This window comes from Crocodylus siamensis, chromosome 3 (assembly GCF_052110815.1).
Source record: "Crocodylus siamensis isolate JL-2025a chromosome 3, ASM5211081v1, whole genome shotgun sequence".
In the NCBI taxonomy this organism is placed as follows: Eukaryota; Metazoa; Chordata; order Crocodylia; family Crocodylidae; genus Crocodylus; species Crocodylus siamensis.
Genome location: NC_143397.1, coordinates 180548769 through 180567704, shown reverse-complemented (window position 1 = coordinate 180567704; position 18936 = coordinate 180548769). Strand labels below are relative to the sequence as shown.

General features: G+C 46.2%; 1 protein-coding gene across 1 annotated transcript in view; it reads right to left on the bottom strand.

The window, feature by feature from the left end:
• Nucleotides 1-13261, bottom strand: part of LOC149869183 (desmoglein-2-like) — a 41271-nt gene extending 28010 nt beyond the window's left edge. Inside the window, exon 1 of the mRNA XM_090039874.1 lies at nucleotides 12995-13261. Within this exon, the coding sequence (XP_089896000.1) occupies nucleotides 12995-13030 (36 nt within the window). The 5' untranslated portion in view covers nucleotides 13031-13261. The remainder of the gene's footprint in view (nucleotides 1-12994) is intronic.
• Between the last annotated feature and the right edge of the window lie 5675 nt (nucleotides 13262-18936).

The following is an 18936-nucleotide window of genomic DNA, read 5'->3' as shown; positions in this document are numbered from 1 at the left end:
GATATATAAGCGAAGGACTGCCCAGGAGGAGGGGCAGTAGCCATGATGAGAACTGAGAGAGAAGCTGGACCATTTGAAACTCTCTTGAAACTCATGGTCATGAACTGTTTACCTCCAGAGGTAATCTCCACCTGCCTCTGGATGATACATGTGAGTAAGCTACCTAAGATCTAAAGCTAGATATATAGCTAGATATATAGCTTGCAATAACTCAGATGTGTGATCAAAGGCTACCATGCCACTGTTTGCTCTAACGTATTTCTCTGATATTGCTCTACCCTGTACCCTATTCCAAACCTACTCCTTGTAACAAATCAAGTTCTCCTTTGTACCTAGCGAGACTTATTGGGAGAGGGTCTAGATTATGCCTCGGGGTTCCCTTGGTTTTGCGGATTAAGGGAGACCACTATCTGTGCTTCAAACTGAGGGAAGCAACTCAAGCCCTTGTAGTGGGTCAAGTACCCTCAAGGACTACTAGGCCTAGAGAGCACAAGTCTCAGATTAGTCCAGACTCTGGGTGGTGGCGGAATTACCCCCAGGCATACTCCAGGAAGGGGGTCGGCCTCACATGAGGCTCCCCCAGGGAGGTGATGGGGTGCGGTGAGGTGGGTGGCTCAATGCAGGAACACCTCTTACTGACCTGCCACACGTGGCACCAGCAGGGCCAGGGGTAGTGGGTCAGAAGTGAAGGGCACCAGAAAGGCTACATGTGGGAAGTGAAGGGCAACAGCAGAGTTGTGGGAGTAGGGGGGTGGTGCTATGGGTTTGGAGTGAGGGGTAATGGTAAGAGCAGGGACAGGGTATGGTAGAAGGCCACCTGTTTCTCCCTAAACACTCTGCTCTGTGACAATTCGGTTAAGATGGGCCCTGCAGAGGGTACACACCTTACCCTGTCTCTTTAGGTAACCTGAGCTGGATATATTCCTGAGGGAGGGGAGAAACCTGCTCCCTCTGCCTGTATGACTGGCATCACATACCTGGGTGAGGGGCTTAGACTCCCTGGGGAGCTGGGAACTGCCAGACTGCCCAGCAACTAGAGATGCATTTCAAACAGATTGACTGGCAGCCAACAGGTGCTGGCCTCCATTGGACCAGGTAAATGAAGTCATAAGGGCTATATAAGTTAACGACTGCCCAGGAGGAAGGGGCAGCAGCCATGAGGAAGACTCAGCGAGAAGAGCTGGAGCATCTGAAACTTGCCCTCTCTCTCTCAAAACTCCTAATCAAGGAACTGCCTGCCTCCACAGGGAATCTCCACCTGCCTCTGGATGATACTTGTGAGTAAGCTACTTGAGGTCTAACTAGATATATAGCTTGCAGTAACATAGATGTGTAATCACAGGCTACCCAGCCGTGCCAGTTTGCTCTATGCGATTTCTCTGATATTGCTGTACCTGTACCTTATTCCAACCCTACCCCTTGTAACCAATAAAGTTCACCTTTGTACCTAGCATGGGAGACTTATTGAGAATGGGTCTAGATTATATCTTGGGGTCCCCTTGGTTTGGCTAAGGGAGACCACTACTTGTGCTTCTGACTGAGGGAAGCATCCCAAGTTCTTGAAGTGAATCAAGTACCTTTGAGGGCTCCTAGGCCTTTGTTTCCCAGGGTGTGCAGAGCCAGAATCAAGCCCATCCCTGGGTGGTGGCAGTGTTACCCTCAGGCTAGTGGGTGTGCTCCAGGAAGGGGGTCGGCCGGACGTGAGGCGCACCCAGGGAGGCACTCGGAGCCTGGAAGGTGGTCGGGTGCAGTGAGGTTGGTGGCTCAATGCAGGAATGCCTCCTACTGGCCTGCCACACAGGGAACCAGCACATCAGGGCTGTTCAGCACCGCAAAGCAGCAGAGACAGCCACAGCCGGACCCATGACCTGGTAAGCGAAGGGTGCAGGGGCAGCTGTGGTTTTCCATGATAAAAGAGGCAACAACTAAAAAGCCAAAATATGTAGTATTTACAATTGATTTTATTATAGTGGTTGATGTACTGGTAGGCTTCCAAATTGCTTTGAAATTGTAAATATACCAATACAACATTGCATTCAACTGCTACAGCGGTGTTTCATCTTAAATCTAGGAAAAACAAATATTTGGAGGTTTTTAAATCTTAGAATTTTGATTTTTTTTTTAAAAGAGAAAACCAAAGTACCTGCCATCACACATTCTAACTCCATATCATACATTCTAAATCACATTAGATTTTTTTCCCCAGACATCTGTATCTATCGCATGGAGACCAAATTAACCCTGAAAACATGTACAGGTTAATATTGTCATATAACTTTCTTCTGTTTCAGCTATTCGATCATTTTAGAGTCTGAAATCTCACTTAATCTCACTATATTTTTCAACACTAATGTAATGTGATTTCTGATCTAGTTTTATATCACTTTATATAAAAGTAAAATCTGGCTAATTATTCACAAAAATAACTTGTCACTGCTCTTAGTTGCTGCACTGAATCCCTGTCAGGGTCTACTGATTTGCACACAAGCTACTTTGACTAATTCATCATCTGTTAAAGGGTAATTAGGAGGGTTTGAGTGCATTATAGCTGTGATGATCCAGTAAATACCAGTATGTGAGAAACAAGGTTCTTTTGGAAATATCTTTGCTTGACCAACCGAATAACTGGAAGAGACGCTAGGCAAGCTTTTGGGTGCAAAGCGATCTTCTTCTGAAGTGCCCAGACCTGCAGACCACAGTGGCAACCGGCCACGAGTGGAGAGGACTGTGCTGGGGATTGCAAGGGAACTGTGTGGCTTGCAGCCCCAAGCTATTTGGGAGTTAGACAGTCCTGTGTTAAACTATTTAAATAAATTCTTCATGAAGGCATGTCCTGATTTCTCTAGTGCTGATATTAAATTATTACAGACTCTATATTTACTTCTATGCCCCAGGCTGCTCTCACTGCTCCAAAGATTTGGAGATAAGAAATTGCAAAACACAGTGAAATGCAGACATTTGGGAATTAAATGGAAAGGAGTTAAATTTCTGGTGACTGAGATTGAAGACTTAAACTCTTTATAAATAAAAAGGATGACATCTTTGCTCTCCAGACCACCGCACCTCCAGTCATCTAACTTCTGCATCTCTGATAATGTTTTGCCTCACTGATACCTTTAACACAGAAATCCCAGAGACTATTTCATTTCCAAATCTTTCAGTGAATAATGCTTAGTCTTCTCTTTCACCAGAGTCTAGACTGTGACTGAGCTCTGCAAGTTCACTACTTCTCTGACTCAAACTTAGTTGCTCTTGCCAAGATATTATTTCTATGCCTGCAGAGGCCCTCTTTCACTCCCACACAATCTTATGGGTGGTACTGGATGATGAGGCAGAATGATTTTTGCCCTCTAGACCTGTACTTCAGGGACTGTTTTGATTATCAACTAGATAAAACAATAAGGTCTATGAAGTATGTATATTATGTGAGCTAAAGAATTGTAGATTGCAAATCAGCACACTTTCTTAAGCCTTATGCATGCTGTCTGCACAAATGTATTTTATTGTCATTGTTGACATTTCATGAATGTTGCCGAGAATGGGATCCAGTCCACAACGATGAACTTTCTACCACAAAATAGGTCAAAGTGTCACAACCAGCCTACTTTTCACATGCTCTTAACTGGGCCGTGTAGTCATGTCTCTACTTTGAGTAAATAGGTGGGGTTTAGGGCAGGGTGTGTCCTGATACAGAAAGAATCATTACATTATATGACATGTTTGAAGTTTACGAATAGCCAAGTCCCTCCCTAGATAACTTTAGATCAATGGTTAGCAACAAAACAGGAAAACAAAACAAATCAAACCCCAAATAGTTACATATAAAAGTGGGTTGTTGTCAGTAAGACAGCTCAACTCTATTTGCCAGTATAATGAAAAGACAAGCTGTGGTGCCGAGTTTCTTCCTGCAAGAGGGATGTCGACAGCATGGAGAGAGTCTAGAGGAGGGCCACTCGTACGATCAGGGGACAACAGGGCAGGCCCTATGAGGAGAGGCTACAGGACCTGAACCTGTTCAGCCTCCAGAAGAGAAGGCTGAGGGGGATCTTGTGGCCTGTTATAAACTAGTCAGGGGGGATCAGCAGTCATTGGGGGAGTCACTGTTCCCCCGAGCACCACAAGGAGTGACCAGGAATAATGGTCACAAGCTGGCAGAGGGTAGGTTTAGGTTAGATATCAGGAGGCGCTACTTCACGGTCAGGGCGGCTAGGGTCTGGAACCAGCTTCCAAGAGAAGTGGTGCAGGCTCCTACCCTGGGGGTGTTTAAGAGGAGGTTAGATGAACATCTTGCTGGGGTCGTTTGACCCCAGCATTCTTTCCTGCCATGGCAGGGGGTCGGACTAGATGATCTGCCTAGGTCCCTTCGACCCTAGAAACTATGAAACTATAAGACCCAACACTTTTTTTAGTAGTAGAATGTTTTGCTGGCTTAATACAAGGAACTTCCTTTGTTTTGAAATATGATATTTTCCTGGTACTAGCTGAGTGATATTTCCACTAGGTATTGAGTTCTGAATTTTATCTTTTAATGGCAGAGAATTGCTTTGCTTTAGAGAGTGGGGTAGATGGAAAAGACCACTGCAATGCTTTAAAGTTTCTTCCAAATCACCACAGACCCCTATCATCAAGCCATTAACTGAAAAACAACAAAGGAATGCAGGATCCTGCATGATCTAGGTACCATCTGCAGACCCGTTGCCATGGCCTTGTGAACCAGTTTGGGAATCACTGGTATGTGTCAGCTAATCAAAAGAATTTTCAGTAGTTGAAAAATGATAATGTGGGCATCAACAGTTAACATGAAAATACAAATGTTAATTTAGGATTCCTAGTTCTGAAGGGTTTTCACTTAAGTCATAAGTTCAGAATTATTCTCCAAGGAACTGCTAAACGGAGCAAATGAGGAAGATGAGAATGATAAAACCCCATTCTTTTTTAAACACAATGGCTCAATACAGCTCATTTACTGTACAGCATTTGCATATCTAACTGTAGCTGTCTAAGCAGCATCTTGGGCCACTTGTGCAGATTTTAGATCCTACTCCCTCCTTGTGAAGCTCTCCTTGCCCTGCAGAACATGCTCAGAAGGGATCTGTTGCAGTGAAGTATACCCTGGTGTGATCATATTCTGGCCAGAAAGGCACAAAACTGGAGCCCGAGCAGCATTATGGCTTGTTTCCACTTTGGCAGCCAAATGCCTGAGTGAGCTGTAGCACTAGAGCGCCAGCAACACTGCGGAAGAAGCCTGGTATTGTGGGCACTTGGCTGCTGCCACGGGAACAAGCTGTGGTGCCGAGTTTCTTCCTGCAATGCTGCTGGGGCTCCAACACTGTGGCTCTTACCCAGACACTCAGCTGCCACTGCAGGAATGTCCTCCATTGCAGCCAGAGTTGGGGCAAAATCCGTGGGCCAGGTGACTTGGCTCTGCAGGCCAGATCCAGACCATGGGCTGTACCTTTGACACCCCCTGCTATTAAGGGGGATTAGAAATCAGTAGAAAAAGTACATGTTGAAAACAGCAAGGAATTAGTAAGAGTCCAAATCAAACAGGATGCACACAAACAACGGCTACACACTGATGTTGCATTTATTTCAGGATAAACAAAGTACAAACATACAGACATCCATGTCTATTGTCCCGAGATAAATCCTGAAGAAGTTCCTTGGATAAGACACAGTAACAGTTTATCCTGGTATATCACAAAGTACATCGGTATGATTATCACAGGATTGGGTCATTAACACAACGGCAGGAAAGAGACACTGCATTCAGTCACTCTAAACCCTGATTAGAAGGGCAGATAAGGTTTCTAGATATTTTAACTGACTGCTTTTTAAGGTATTGTATTTATCCAAATACAAGACAAGGTTTTACCCCCAGTTAGCACGGGGGGGGGGGGGGCGGGAAGCCCCTCATCTTATATTCACATACAAGGACATCTCATTAAATACATTGTCTTACCATTAAACTGCTGCCAAAAGAAGCATGTGCTTAGTAATGGAAATCAACTATGAAGCTGATTAAATGCAGCCAACACTGAACATGACTACAAAACACATGGCCCATATGCAGCAAACATGCTGAAGGAGTGGGGGGGGGGGGAAGGGGGATGGTATCCCTGGAAAACCCCCCAACATAAATGGGCAGTTGTTCCTCCAGAAGGGAACGAGCACCAGGCCTGGACATACTGCAATACACAAGCTCCAGCACCCTCCGCTGGTGCTGAACCTACCACAAAGAAAGGTTAATGTAGCCCATCTCAATAAAATACAAAATAGTGCCCATTATGTGTAGTCCCTCTCAGCACCAACTTTTTTTTTCAAGTCTTGGTGAGCCATTACACTGAATACATTTTTATTTCCTCTTCACTCCAACAGCTGAGCTTCACCTTTCTTTCCCAATTCCAGTGATTCCTGTTTCTTTACCAGCTTTAAATGTCTGACAAACATCACCTAACAGGGCCTCAAATAGTTCACCCAGAATCCTTCTGTCACCCCCTCTCTCAGCCTGTCACATGCAACCTACCCACCGGACCATGGGGTGGAGCCCATGCTGCCTTGTGCCTATCTGCATATGTATTTTTGGAGGATCCCAGGACTTGTAATAAGAACACACAGTTCCAGTCATGAGTGGGGGCTAATTAGCACATGGATCCTTTGTGCAGGTATCTGGAATACACACATACTGAACAATGCTGAGTTGGTGGGGGGGGCAGGGGGTGCTGAAGGATTGGAAACTAGCTAATGTGGTCCCAATTTTTAAAGGGAGGGAGGAGAGCCCAAGTAACTATAGGCCCGTAAGCCTCATCTTGGTGCTCGGGAAGATCTTGGAGAGAATCATCAGGGAGCACATCTGTGGGGGGCCTGCAGGGGAGATCATGCTCAGGGGCAATCAGCATGGGTTCATCAAAGGCAGGTCCTGCCTGACCAACCTGGATGGCTTTTACGATCAGGTGACTAAATCCTTGGATGATAGTGTCGCCGTGGACATAGTCTTTCTAAACTTTAAGAAGGCCTTTGACACTGTCTCTCACCCCATCCTCATCAATAAATTAAGCAACTGTGGCATTGATGCCTGCACAGTTGAATGGGTAAAAAATTGGCTAATGGGGCACACCCAGAGAGTAGTGGTGGATGGGTCGTACTCAACGTGGCATGGTGTAAGCAGTGGGGTCCCCCAGGGCTTGGTCCTCGGGCCCACATTGTTTAATATCTTCATCAGTGACTTGAACAAGGGGGGTGAAAGCACGCTGTCCAAGTTTTCTGATGACACTAAGATGTGGGGCGAGGTGGGCACACTTGAAAGGAGAGAGAGTCTGCAACTAGATTTAGACAAAAGTGGGCAGATGAAAATAGGATGGGTTCAATGTAGACAAATGCAGCATGCTGCACCTTGGGAGAAGGAATCCACAGCATACATACAGGCTGGGGAGTTCCCCTCTTGAAAGCGCAGAGGCGGCATGGGATCTTGGAGTTAGACTCCAAGATGAACATGAGCCACCAATGTCAGACCACAGCCAGCAAAGCCAGCCATATGTTGTCATGCATCCAAAGATGCATCTCAAACCGGTCCACAGAGATGATACTCACCCTCTACGTGACACTGGTCAGGCCGCAATTGGAGTACTGCATCCAATACTGGGCGTCACACTTTAAAAAGGATGTGGCCAGCCTGGAGAGAGTTCAGAGGAGGGCCACCCATTTGGTGAGTGGGCAGCAGGACAGACCCTATGAGAAGAGACTGAGGGACCTGAACCTATTCAGCCTTGGCAAGAGGAGGCTGAGTGGGGACCTGGTGGCTGCCTACAAACTCATCAGGTTAGATGATCACCTGTCTGGGGTCTTGTGAACCTAGCATTCATTCCTGCCTGGGGCAGGGGGTCAGGCTAGATGATCTGATCAGGTACCTCCTGACCCTAGCTGCTATGAAACTATACATACTTTATAGTATAAGTACTTACAGAAGTGCTGTGTGTTTATGGAGTCCCTGTGCTAAAACTTGTAGCAGTTTCAAAAAAGGTAAAATGCATCAGTTCTGTACAATCTAAGCCTATATGCAAATTACTACAGGTATGTTTATTTCAAATGCAGTGGGCACTTCTACATGTGCATTAATGCACCATAATTACAGCACATTAAGTTTAGTACCTGTAATAATCTTTTAGGTGATGCTTATGCACAATAGATTAATTCTGCTATGCATTACCATGGCTTTTGCCATGACATCCTAATGCACAGGAAAATTAGTCTACTGTACTTTTAGTGTCTTGTGTAGACACATCCAGTGTTTTCAGATTTGCCCCACTTCCATGTGCTCAGGGAGAGCAGGGTTTGACAGACTGGGGGGGGAGGGGAGGAGGGATAGGAGGGAAGGGGTTGCCGAAAGAAGAAGTTGGGAGGCAGAGGGCAAGGGGGCTACCTGACCCCCCCAAACTTAATTTTCCCTGCTGTAGCAGTGCAAGGGGGCCAAATTCAAGACAAATTTCCAATGATTAGGTTCTATACCTGGGAAATTAACAATATGCTTATATATTTTTCATATATAGATTCTAATTATTGGGGGGTAGTCTTAAATTCAGAGTTATCTCATATTTGACTAAATATGGTAACTGCATCAGGGCACCAGTAGTGCCTGCCAATTTCAGGGCTAGATCAAACACTCAGCAGGTGTTTGATGATGGTGGCCATTTTAGAACTCTGGCCGCCTATATAAACTACAGTGGTTGCCTGCTAGGGGCCAGGCAAGAAACACTGCCTATCTTACAGGTAGGAGCAGGAGGCTCCGGTCCTGGGCATGACCTAAAACTGTGCCCCGCGGGGAGTGAGTGGTCTGGTGGGGCTCCCAGTGGCATGGGAACCCCAGGAAAGTGCCAGGCCAGTTACCACCCCAGTGAAAGGTGGATAGGGGTGCCTTTACCCCAGCCTTTGCCTTTGGGTGGGTCATATGATCCACCTAATCCAGAGAAGGCCAGGTAAGGTTCTTGAAGCTCCTGAGCCTGCAGGGGTGAGTTGACCCCGTGGGGCTAGGCATGCTTTGTGAAGTACCTGAGCCAGGAATAGGGGACTCCGATCCCTGAGTGCAGGCAGGAGGCTTATACCTAACCCATAGGGGTCAAAAGGGTCAGGGGCCCACCGTGAGGGATGCTCCTATACAGCAGAGAAGCTTGGGGTCCTGACTGGCCGGAGATAGGGCCAGGGCTTAAGGGGAAGCTGAAGGTCCTAGGAAAAGGGACCACAGCTAATGGGTGAAAGGGACAGTTAAGATGACTGCCTGAGATGCCATCTGCAAGGCTTGGGGCACAGTGTAGGAGTGGAATGGAGCTGTGAATAGCCCCCCCTCCCCCCAATACCAGGGTGTATAATAGGCAGCCTCCCGCCCAACTATCACATCAATATTATTACACCAAGGCATAGCAGATAAGTGAGGTGAGTGGCTGACCCGTAAAAAGGGGGCAGGTCAGTGCTTGCACCAGGCATGAAAGCTTGCCCTTGTCGCAGTAACTAGATTTGGAATGCTCAAGACAAGAAGCAACTGTTGTTTTTAGTCCTGAATAATGGCAGGATGTGGTTCAAACACTATCTAGATAAGCTGCTTTGTAACAGCAATCCTAAAATAATTAAAATCACTCTTGTGGAAAGGAATAAGCCTAATAAATAAATACATAAATCATGTATCAGTGGGTTTAAATTTCTGTCCCCATAAAATTAGGCAGGTTCTATAATAAAAAGACAGAATTTTGGATATCCAGGATCCACTTGATATAGTATACCTAGATTTTCTAAAAGCCTTGAGGTCCCTCAAAGACTTTTAAAGAAACTAAGCTTTCATGGAATCAGAGGGACCTCTCATGAATATAAACCTGATAATTCAACCCCTATTCCTTTATCCTGAGATCCATACTCAAACTGTACACTCCTAATAACACACGTGGTGTCAGCAGAACTTCATTGAGTCTTCTGAGGATCTACTTATGGCCCCTGGAAACTGTATGGACAAAAGTGGAGTCTAACAGAGCTAGGTTCTTAATGAAGGATGTGCAAGATAATCTGCAAGGTGCATATCTATGCAGTCTCTTCTGCCTGAGTTCAGACAAACATAGTTAACTAACTAAGATCTACATAGAAAACAACTCTCATGAACTCTAGCACACTCCATCAGATGCTGGATATAGGCAGGCCTTCATCAGCTACTGCTGCTGTAGAAATTCAGGGCTTTTAAGTGAGCAGTTGTAGCTTCTTCAAGTAGGAAAAAACTTGGAGAAATCCACTAGGCTGCAGATGAGATGAACAAACTTCATTTATAGTGAGATACTGTGAGGAAAAATCTCCACTAATATTGTATATAGTGGAGATTTCTACTATATAATATTATATAGTAGAAATATAATTTACTATAATCAATATATTAATATAAATTGACAATTAATATAATACTATAATTAATATATAATATTATAATAATTCTCCATTGTCTCTCTCTCTCTCTTTTTTTTTTTTTTTAAGTTTTTGCAAAAACTTCCCTCCAATACATCTCACCACAGAGGGGGCCATCTGGCCCCCAAGGAAGTAGGAACAGAACAGACTGCTGTACAAAATAAAAAAGGTAAAGAATGAGAGGTAGCAAGGGGAAAGGTAAGGGAGTGCTCATAGCTGCTTCATCATGCTGAATGATGAAATTTTGAAAAAGCCCGATATATTCTGTGCTGGAGGTACACATCTTCTTTCTTCTGGCTTTTTCTAAAGAAATCTGTGGTTAATTATAGACATGGTAGAAGAGTTACAACATCACTACTATACAGGAAATCAAATTTGAGCAAATACTGAGAGAAGCATTTTAGCCACTTCTTTACAACACTAATTTTGTTTTTGTTTACCTCTGACTCAGATTTCAAACAATACTTTGTTGTCAAAGATGGGACATTTCTAACCCCAGCAACCAAGAGCCAAGAAAGATCCTGTTTTCAGTCCCGAGGGAGACAGCCAACAAAAACATGGAAGAGATTATTTTATATTCTTGGTATTTCTAAAGTAGACAGCAAGCAGAATTAAATCAAAACAACCACATTTATTATTTAGTTCTGCCTTTTGAGACCTTTTCCACATATGAAAATAAAGACAAAAAGTTATAAGATGATCCTCCTCTGTTTTTATTTGTTTTTTGTGCTGGCAATCAAGTAATGTAGTCTTGTCTGGATGAGGTAAAAAGGTGCTTCTTTCAACTGAGAGCTTAAACAAGGGGATATACATTTGCATCTATACCTGACAATAACATGCACATCTTTTAATACTTGTTCAATTACACCTCAGGTCCTACTTGCCCCATACAGCCATCATAGCTCCAACAACATGCCTTCTTCCTACACCAGACAAAACCAGTGGAGTTCTGAGCCCAGGGAGTGTCCTTCTGTTATTCCCAATCCTACCAGAGGATGAGTTTGTGAAATATTCAAACTAGTACAATATTTGTAAGTTTGCCCATTGTATTACTTAAAACAGCTAGTGAAACACTTTCTAACAACATGGTCTCATTTCTTCATTGACTGCATTACTACAATTTGCCTTTATCATCCAAAGCTTAGGAAGCCATCATGAAAGCTGATCAAAAATGATCCATTGGAGCAATTTTTCAGAGGAAATTCCAATTCAACAAAATTCAAGTATTCAAACAGAAAACCCTCAGAGGGGCAAGTTGGCTACCTCCCATGGCCACCTGACAGCCCACGGCTTGGCAAGGTGCCAGGTTTGCTGCACTGCCCAACTCCCAGGCTTCCTGTCCTCTCTGGTTCCTGGGGTGGGCAAGTGCCACACAGCCCCCAGCTGCCCACCTCGTGCTTGCATGGCTCTGTCAGCTGTGGGGTGGCGATCGTAGAGGACATTCCAGTTTTCTCCTCTATTGATACGAAACCCAGTGCCTTTATGTCCTCTTCCCTTCAAGAGAAAAACAGAGGACACAAAGGCGTCCAGTTTTGTAGCAGAAGATAACCGGACTGTCCTCTATGATGCCCTAGTTGGCTGTCTAGCCTGCTGGCTGCTCAGACAAGCTGCCAGCGAGCAAAAGATTATTATTTTTTAATTGGAAATATATCAAAAATACATAAAGCATAACAAAATCTCATACTAACATGAACCACCACTAGAATGATCATACAAGCAAACTCAAAGGACTCTTGATATCCACTTCAAAGAAAGAAAAGCATAAAATCAATACCAAATACGCTAAATATTCGGCAGGAGAGAAACACACTTCATTTTACACAGCTAAATTAAATTTGCCAGGGAGCAAAAGAGATGAGGAGCCAAAAAAGCGCTGGCATTGAGCAGGCAGGGCAGGGCCACCAGACCACTTCGGTCCCATGAAATACCCGAGGCTTTGACCTCCCCTCCGTATACTGGGATAACACGCAGTGTAAACCTTCACCCTTCCTCACGGGCTGGAGAGAACCAGCAAGCAAAAAAACCCACTGGGAAGAGACGCAGCAAAGGCACGTCCCATTTAGGTGCCACCCTTCCTCCACAAAGCCCGGGGGCGGCTTGCGATAAGACACCAGAGCCCAGGCAAGAGGAGGAGGTGGAGAAAGCCCAGGCGGTCGAACAAAAAGGTATCATTTTGGAGCCGCGAGTGCTAGTTGTTTCAGACCAACACCCCGGAAGCGCTGAGCTCAGCACCGAGAAGGGCAGTGAGCTGCCTGCAAGCCTGTGTAACCCCGGGCAGCGCTAACCAGGCAGTCGGGGCCAAGCCGGGCCCCAGCGCAGCCCTGCCCGAGGCAGGATCCGCCTCGCCCCGCCCGGCCCATCCTGCACCAGCCCTTGGTCCGCGGCACGGCCCGAGGCCCCTGCACCTGGCCCTGGGATCATTTGGGGGGCTCCAATCCCCTTCAAACCCCAGGGACCCAAGAGGGGTCGGCAGCGGCCCGGGCGGTCTCCTGGCGCGGGGGCGCTCCCCCCACGCGCCTTTCACGCGGTGTCGCAGCCCCCGCCCGAGGAGCAAACTCACCAGCGCCAGCAGCCAAACCCCGCGCCCCGCAGCCATGGCCCGGCCCGGCCCTGTCCCGCTGCCAGCTCAGCCCGCGGCCAGCACGAAATGAAGCCGCGCCGCCCAGGGGCGAGGGAGCGGCCGGCCCACACCTGGGAGGGCGCAGGTGAAGCCCGCCTCCCTCAGGGCAGCGCCGGCCCCTGCCCTGCTGCCACAGCGGCGAGAGGCAAGCAGACAGACGGGCGGGCGGGGGCGCTGCCCTCCCTCCCGGCAGCTTTTGCCGCCAATTTCTGCGGGAGCGCCGGCCGGCTGGTGCGGGGACGAGCTATGGCACCAGCCCCGCGGGCCCGGCCCGGCCGGCCCTCCTGGGCGGGGGTAAGGTTTCCAAGTGTGATCCTGCGCCAGTCTTTCCACAAAAAACAAAACAAAACACCAGTTAATGCAAACTGTAGATGAGGCCTCCACTTGCTGGCTGAGGCTTGAGCCCGAGTGTTGGGGCTCACCCCGTGTGTTACCAAAATAACCTGTTGTGTTTCCAGGACATGAGCGGGGTAATAATGAGCACCTCTGTCCACCCGTCCTCATAAAAGAAGGCATCTGCTAGAAATCAGATGATGGTTTTCCAATTCAAGGGCTCCCAGGAAATGGGGGCTGGAAGGGACCTCAGGAGATCATCTAGTCCAACCCCCTGCTCAAAACAGGACCCTCCCCAACTAGATCATCCCAGCCAAAGCTTTTTCTGGCAGGGTCTTGAAAACCTCCAAGGATGGAGATTGCACTGCCTCTCCGGGTAACCTCTTCTAGTGGTGCACGCGGGTGCACGCACCCCCCTGAGATTGGCGGTGTACCCCCTGCATGAAGTACTGTCGATGCTGCCAGCAGCGCCTGCAGGCAGTTGCCACTCACCACCCCCTGCTGCTGACACAGTTGGCAGTGTATGCGGGCAGTTGCCGATCGCCACTGGCCACCACCAACGCTGCCAGCGGTTGCCGGGCCGGCTTCGCCAATAGTCTGGCAGACATGAGTGCTGCTCCATCCACCTTCAACCTCCTTCCAAGCACTATATTGAAAACATTTCAAAGAAGCGGAGTGTTGAGGTCTGTGGTTCCCCTGCTTTACCTTGGGCAGGTTAGGGTGTTAGGGCTGTGTTGTGTCAGGGTTGACGGTAGTCTTACGTAGAGTTTAGGTTATGGTTTGGATAGGGATGATCCTGCCTCAGATAGGGGGTTGGACTAGATCAGTGGTTTTCAACCTGTCATCCGCAGATTGTCTAAGGGATCCACAAAAGATGACTATGTTCAATCAAAAGCACGTGAATACCCACACTTACAATGCAAAGGGGTGTGCACCTTCATTTGAAAAGTTTTAGGGGGCTGCAAATGATAAAAAGTTGAAAACCACTGAACTCGATGATCTTTGGAGGTCCCTTCCAGCTGGGACACACTGAGCCCTTGTTTTCTCACATAACAACCCCAGTGCTGGCAAGATATGTAGGGAGTCAGAAAAGATGCAAAGGTAACATTGGACCCCTGCTGAACCAGAAGGGACAGCTGATAACCAACACCCGGGAAAAGGCCTATCTGCTCAGTGAGTACTTTGCGTCGGTCTTTCATCAGTCCAGTGGGACTGCCCTGCCTAGCAAAACGCAAGATGTCCAGGGTGAGGGAGTATTTATACCCAGCATTGGTGCTGATCTAGTAAAGGATCACCTTGAGAGGCTGGACACCAAGTCATCTGGTCCTGACAGATTACACCCTAGAGTACTCAAGGAGTTAGCAGGTGTCATAGCCCAACCACTGGCAAAAATATTAAAAAATTCGTGGCACTCAGGTGAAGTACCTGAAGACTGGAGGAAGGCCAATGTGGTACCCATCTTCAAGAAAGGGTGGAAAGTTGATCCCAGGAATTACAAGCCAATCAGCTTGAATCCCTGGTAAGATTCTGGAGGAAATTATCAAGGAGACCCTTCTGGATAAGCAGGCCGAAGGCAACATCCTGAAGGATACCCAGCACAGGTTTGTCACGGGTAGGTCTTGCTTGACCAATCTCATCTCTTTCTATGACCAGGTGATGTATCACTTGGACAAGGGAGAAGAGATTGATGTCATATACCTGAACTTTAAAAAAGCCTTTGGTCTGGTGTCTCATGACCTCCTCATGGAAAAATTGGTCAACTGTGGCCTTGACTTCACCACAGTCCAATGGCTGGGTAATTGGCTCTGAGGTTGGACCTAGAGAGTAGTGGTCGATGGTAGCGAATCATCATGGCGCTCCATAACCAGTGGCATCCCCCAAAGCTCTGTCCTTGGACCGGTTCTTTTTAATATCTTTATCAATGATGTGGACATTGGTGTCAGAAGCGCACTCGCCAATTACATTAAACTGTGTGCCAAACCTGATGACGTTCAATATAGATAAATGTAAGGTACTCCAACTCGGAAGAAAAAACCCACAGCATGCTTATAGGTTTGGCAGCACTACGCTTGCTAGCACCAAGGCCGAAAGAGACTTAGGGGTCATGACTGACCACAAGATGAACATGAGCCACTAATGCAATGTTGCAGATGGCAAAGCAAACAATACTCTGGTGTGCATCTATAGATACTTCTCAAGTAAATCTTAGGATGTCATCCTCCCACTGTACTCAGCCTTGGTGAGGCTGCAGCTGGAGTACTGCATCCAGTTCTGGGCTCCACAATTCAAGAAGGATGTCAAGAAGCTTGAAAGAGTCCAGAGGAGAGCCACGCACATGATCAGAGGGCAAAAGAATAGGCCTTATGAAGAGAGGCTGAGAGCCATGGGACTCTTCAGCCAGGAAAAGCGCAGGCTCAGGGGGGACCTGGTGGCTGCTTATAAGTATATAAGAGGTATACATCAGGATCTGGGAGAATGTCTGTTCACCAGAGCTCCCCAAGGAAAAACAAGGACCAACGGTCATAAACTCCTCCAAGACCATTTTAGACTGGACCTAAGGAAAAATTTGTTTACTGTCCGAGCCCCCAAGACCTGGAACAGACTCCCTCCAGAGGTGGTGCAGGTACCTACTTTGGACTCATTCAAGAAGTGTTTGGATGCTTATCTTGCTGGGATCCTTTGACCGCAGCTGACTTCCTGCCCCTGGGGCAGGGTGCTGGACTTGATGATCTTTGAGGTCCTTCCAGCCCTATTGTCTACGAAATCTATGAAATCAAAGGGCATGCAAGGCTTGGGGGCCTGCTGCACATTCACATGAAAGCTGGAGAGAAAACAGCTACACAGGTGTTGCATGTTTTCAAGCACTAGCTTGGGAGCAGGTTGGCTCTTCTGAAGGGCTAGTTAATAGATTTTATCCTGTGAGAATGGCTTTGCCCATGTGGCTGGTCTAAATTTAATGTGCTATGGAGCAGTGTATTGTGTAATTATGTCATGGTGAGCAGGAACCAAATCCTCAGACATTTCACCACCCATTTGCCTCTGCTGTGCTTTGAAGGGACAATGACAAGGGCCAAGCTGGTCTATTCTCTCTCCGATTGTTCTGTCCTTGGCTTTTCAGTCCACAATACATGGGGTGGGGTGGGGTTTCTATATAGGAAGATATGTTTTCATCAGTAAGGAGTTACATTATAATGCATGCCATTCATTTATTCAATTTATATGCCGTCCTTCCCCACAAAGACTCAGAGGGGCTTGCAATAAGTTCAGAATCACTTGTAAAACAGGAGAACAGCAAGAAAACAAGACAACTTTAAAGGAAACTAGAATGTCAACTTAAATAATCAGAGACCCACTAAAATATATCTTCTCCTAGCTTTTAACTGCAGCTCACAGGCAACAAAACTTGTCTTTTGTTTTGTCTTCATAATCTTCTAGTCTTTGTGGCATGTTTTGTTGATGATGTATTTGAGTAAAGATTTCAACCACAGGGAGGGTTCATTCCACTTCTTTATCATACAAAGACAGACTACAGGTTGGAGCATGTATAATACTTACAAGGTATTCTCTCATAAGAAGCTGTCTTCATTAATGAGTAATTCATGGGAGAATTCTTTCTTCTTTCCCTTGCCCATGGGAAAGAAGAAAGAATTGCTATCAATGGTGATACTCTTAATCAGCATGGAATGACTTGCAAGTTATTTCCTTTACCAGAGATCAATATCTGATACCATTTTCTGATAGATGCAACCTGATTTAATTCAGGGGTATAGGTTGTAGCCATGTTGGTCAAAGGACCAACGGATGACGTTCTTTGGGTAAGTCTGATATCTTTTATTAGACCACCTAAAATAGTTGGAAAAGGTTTTTTTGCAAGCTTTTGGATACAAACACCCTTATGTTTTATTTGTACGCAAAAGCTTGCAAAGAAGACTTTTTCAAACTATTTTAGCTGGTCTAATAAAATATATTGGATTTACTGAAAGAACCTTGTCTACCTGATTTAATTCATACTTGATGGGTAGACTCAAACCATTAATGTGAAAAGGGTAAGTCCAGAGAGCCATCTTTAGTTAAAATTTCTTTGCCTTTTTGATTCATGAAACTGTGACAGACATTGCTGTATTTACATGCACATCATATTGAAAAATCAAAGATGTATGTGAATGGCAATTCTGGTGTACTTTTAGCTCTGCTTCTGAGTCACTTCATGGTTTTGATCAAGGCATGCAACTTTTCTGTAGCATAGAATAGCTACTTGTGAACCTGCACAGTAATGCCAGCCATAAAAGGAATGCTCTGACGCTTAGCTAATGTTAGGAAAAGTGCTGTGACAGTCTCTCACAATAATTTGTAATTCTTGAATGAAAGCAACTATAGAAGTGCAAATCATTACTATTTTCCAAGATGCATAATGATGCATACAACATGTTGAAGAACAGGATTGAAGTCCTCAATATTATTTGAATGCAATATCTTTAATCTGGTGGATTACAAATAGATTCAGTATCACCTGTATATTGTTTGTCAACCTAAAGGCCTTCTCTTCAGAACCAAGCACAAGGTTTTTCTGTTATTCAGTCTGGAGGCTTACCTCTCCACTGCCTGTCTTCAGCAAGCAGGCTCACAGCATTTCAGCTCTGTTTCTTTATAAGCTACCCTTCTGCACTGTCTAGCAGCCAAGCAAGCTTCTCTTTAAGTTGTCATCTTGGACTGCACTGAGCAATCCTGCCTGGTTCTAATCTCATTAACAGGGTTAGTTCATTTGCCCTGTTATCAGTAGTCTGGCCTTTATAGCTGTCGGATAGTATCTGTGTCTGACAGGACTATGCTATGCTGGAGTAAATTAATGTACTGTGCCTTAATTGCAGTGTATGTGTAGATGGTGATGCTTTACTGCATAGTAAATTAGTCGACTGTGCAGTAAAGCGCATGTGTAGATGTACCCAATGATATAAAAATGCTGACCCTCCATAAATGCTGACCTCGTGAAGGAACACCTTGAGAAGCTGGATACCTTCAAGTCAGCCGGCCCTGACAATCTGCACCCCAGGGTACTCAAGGAGCTGGCGAGCGTCATAGCCCAGCCCCCGGCACGGATCTTTAAAAACTCCTGGCGCTCTGGTGTAGTGCCCGAAGACTGGAAGAAGGCCAATGTGGTGCCGATCTTCAAGAAAGGGAGGAGAGTGGATCCGGCTAACTACAGGCCCATTAGCCTGACTTCTATCCTGGGGAAGATCTTAGAAAAGTTTATTAAGGAGGCCATCCTTGATGGACTGGCCCAGGCTAACATCCTAAGGGATAGCCAGCACGGGTTTGTTGTGGGTAGGTCTTGTTTGACCAATCTCATTTCCTTCTATGACCAGGTGACCTATCACCTGGACAAGGGAGAAGAGATTGATGTCATATATCTTGACTTCAAAAAAGCCTTTGATCTGGTATCCCATGATCACCTCTTGGCAAAACTGCCAATTGTGGCCTTGGGTCCACCACAATCCGCTGGCTGGGAAACTGGCTCCGTGGTCGGACCCAGAGGGTTGTAATCGATGGCA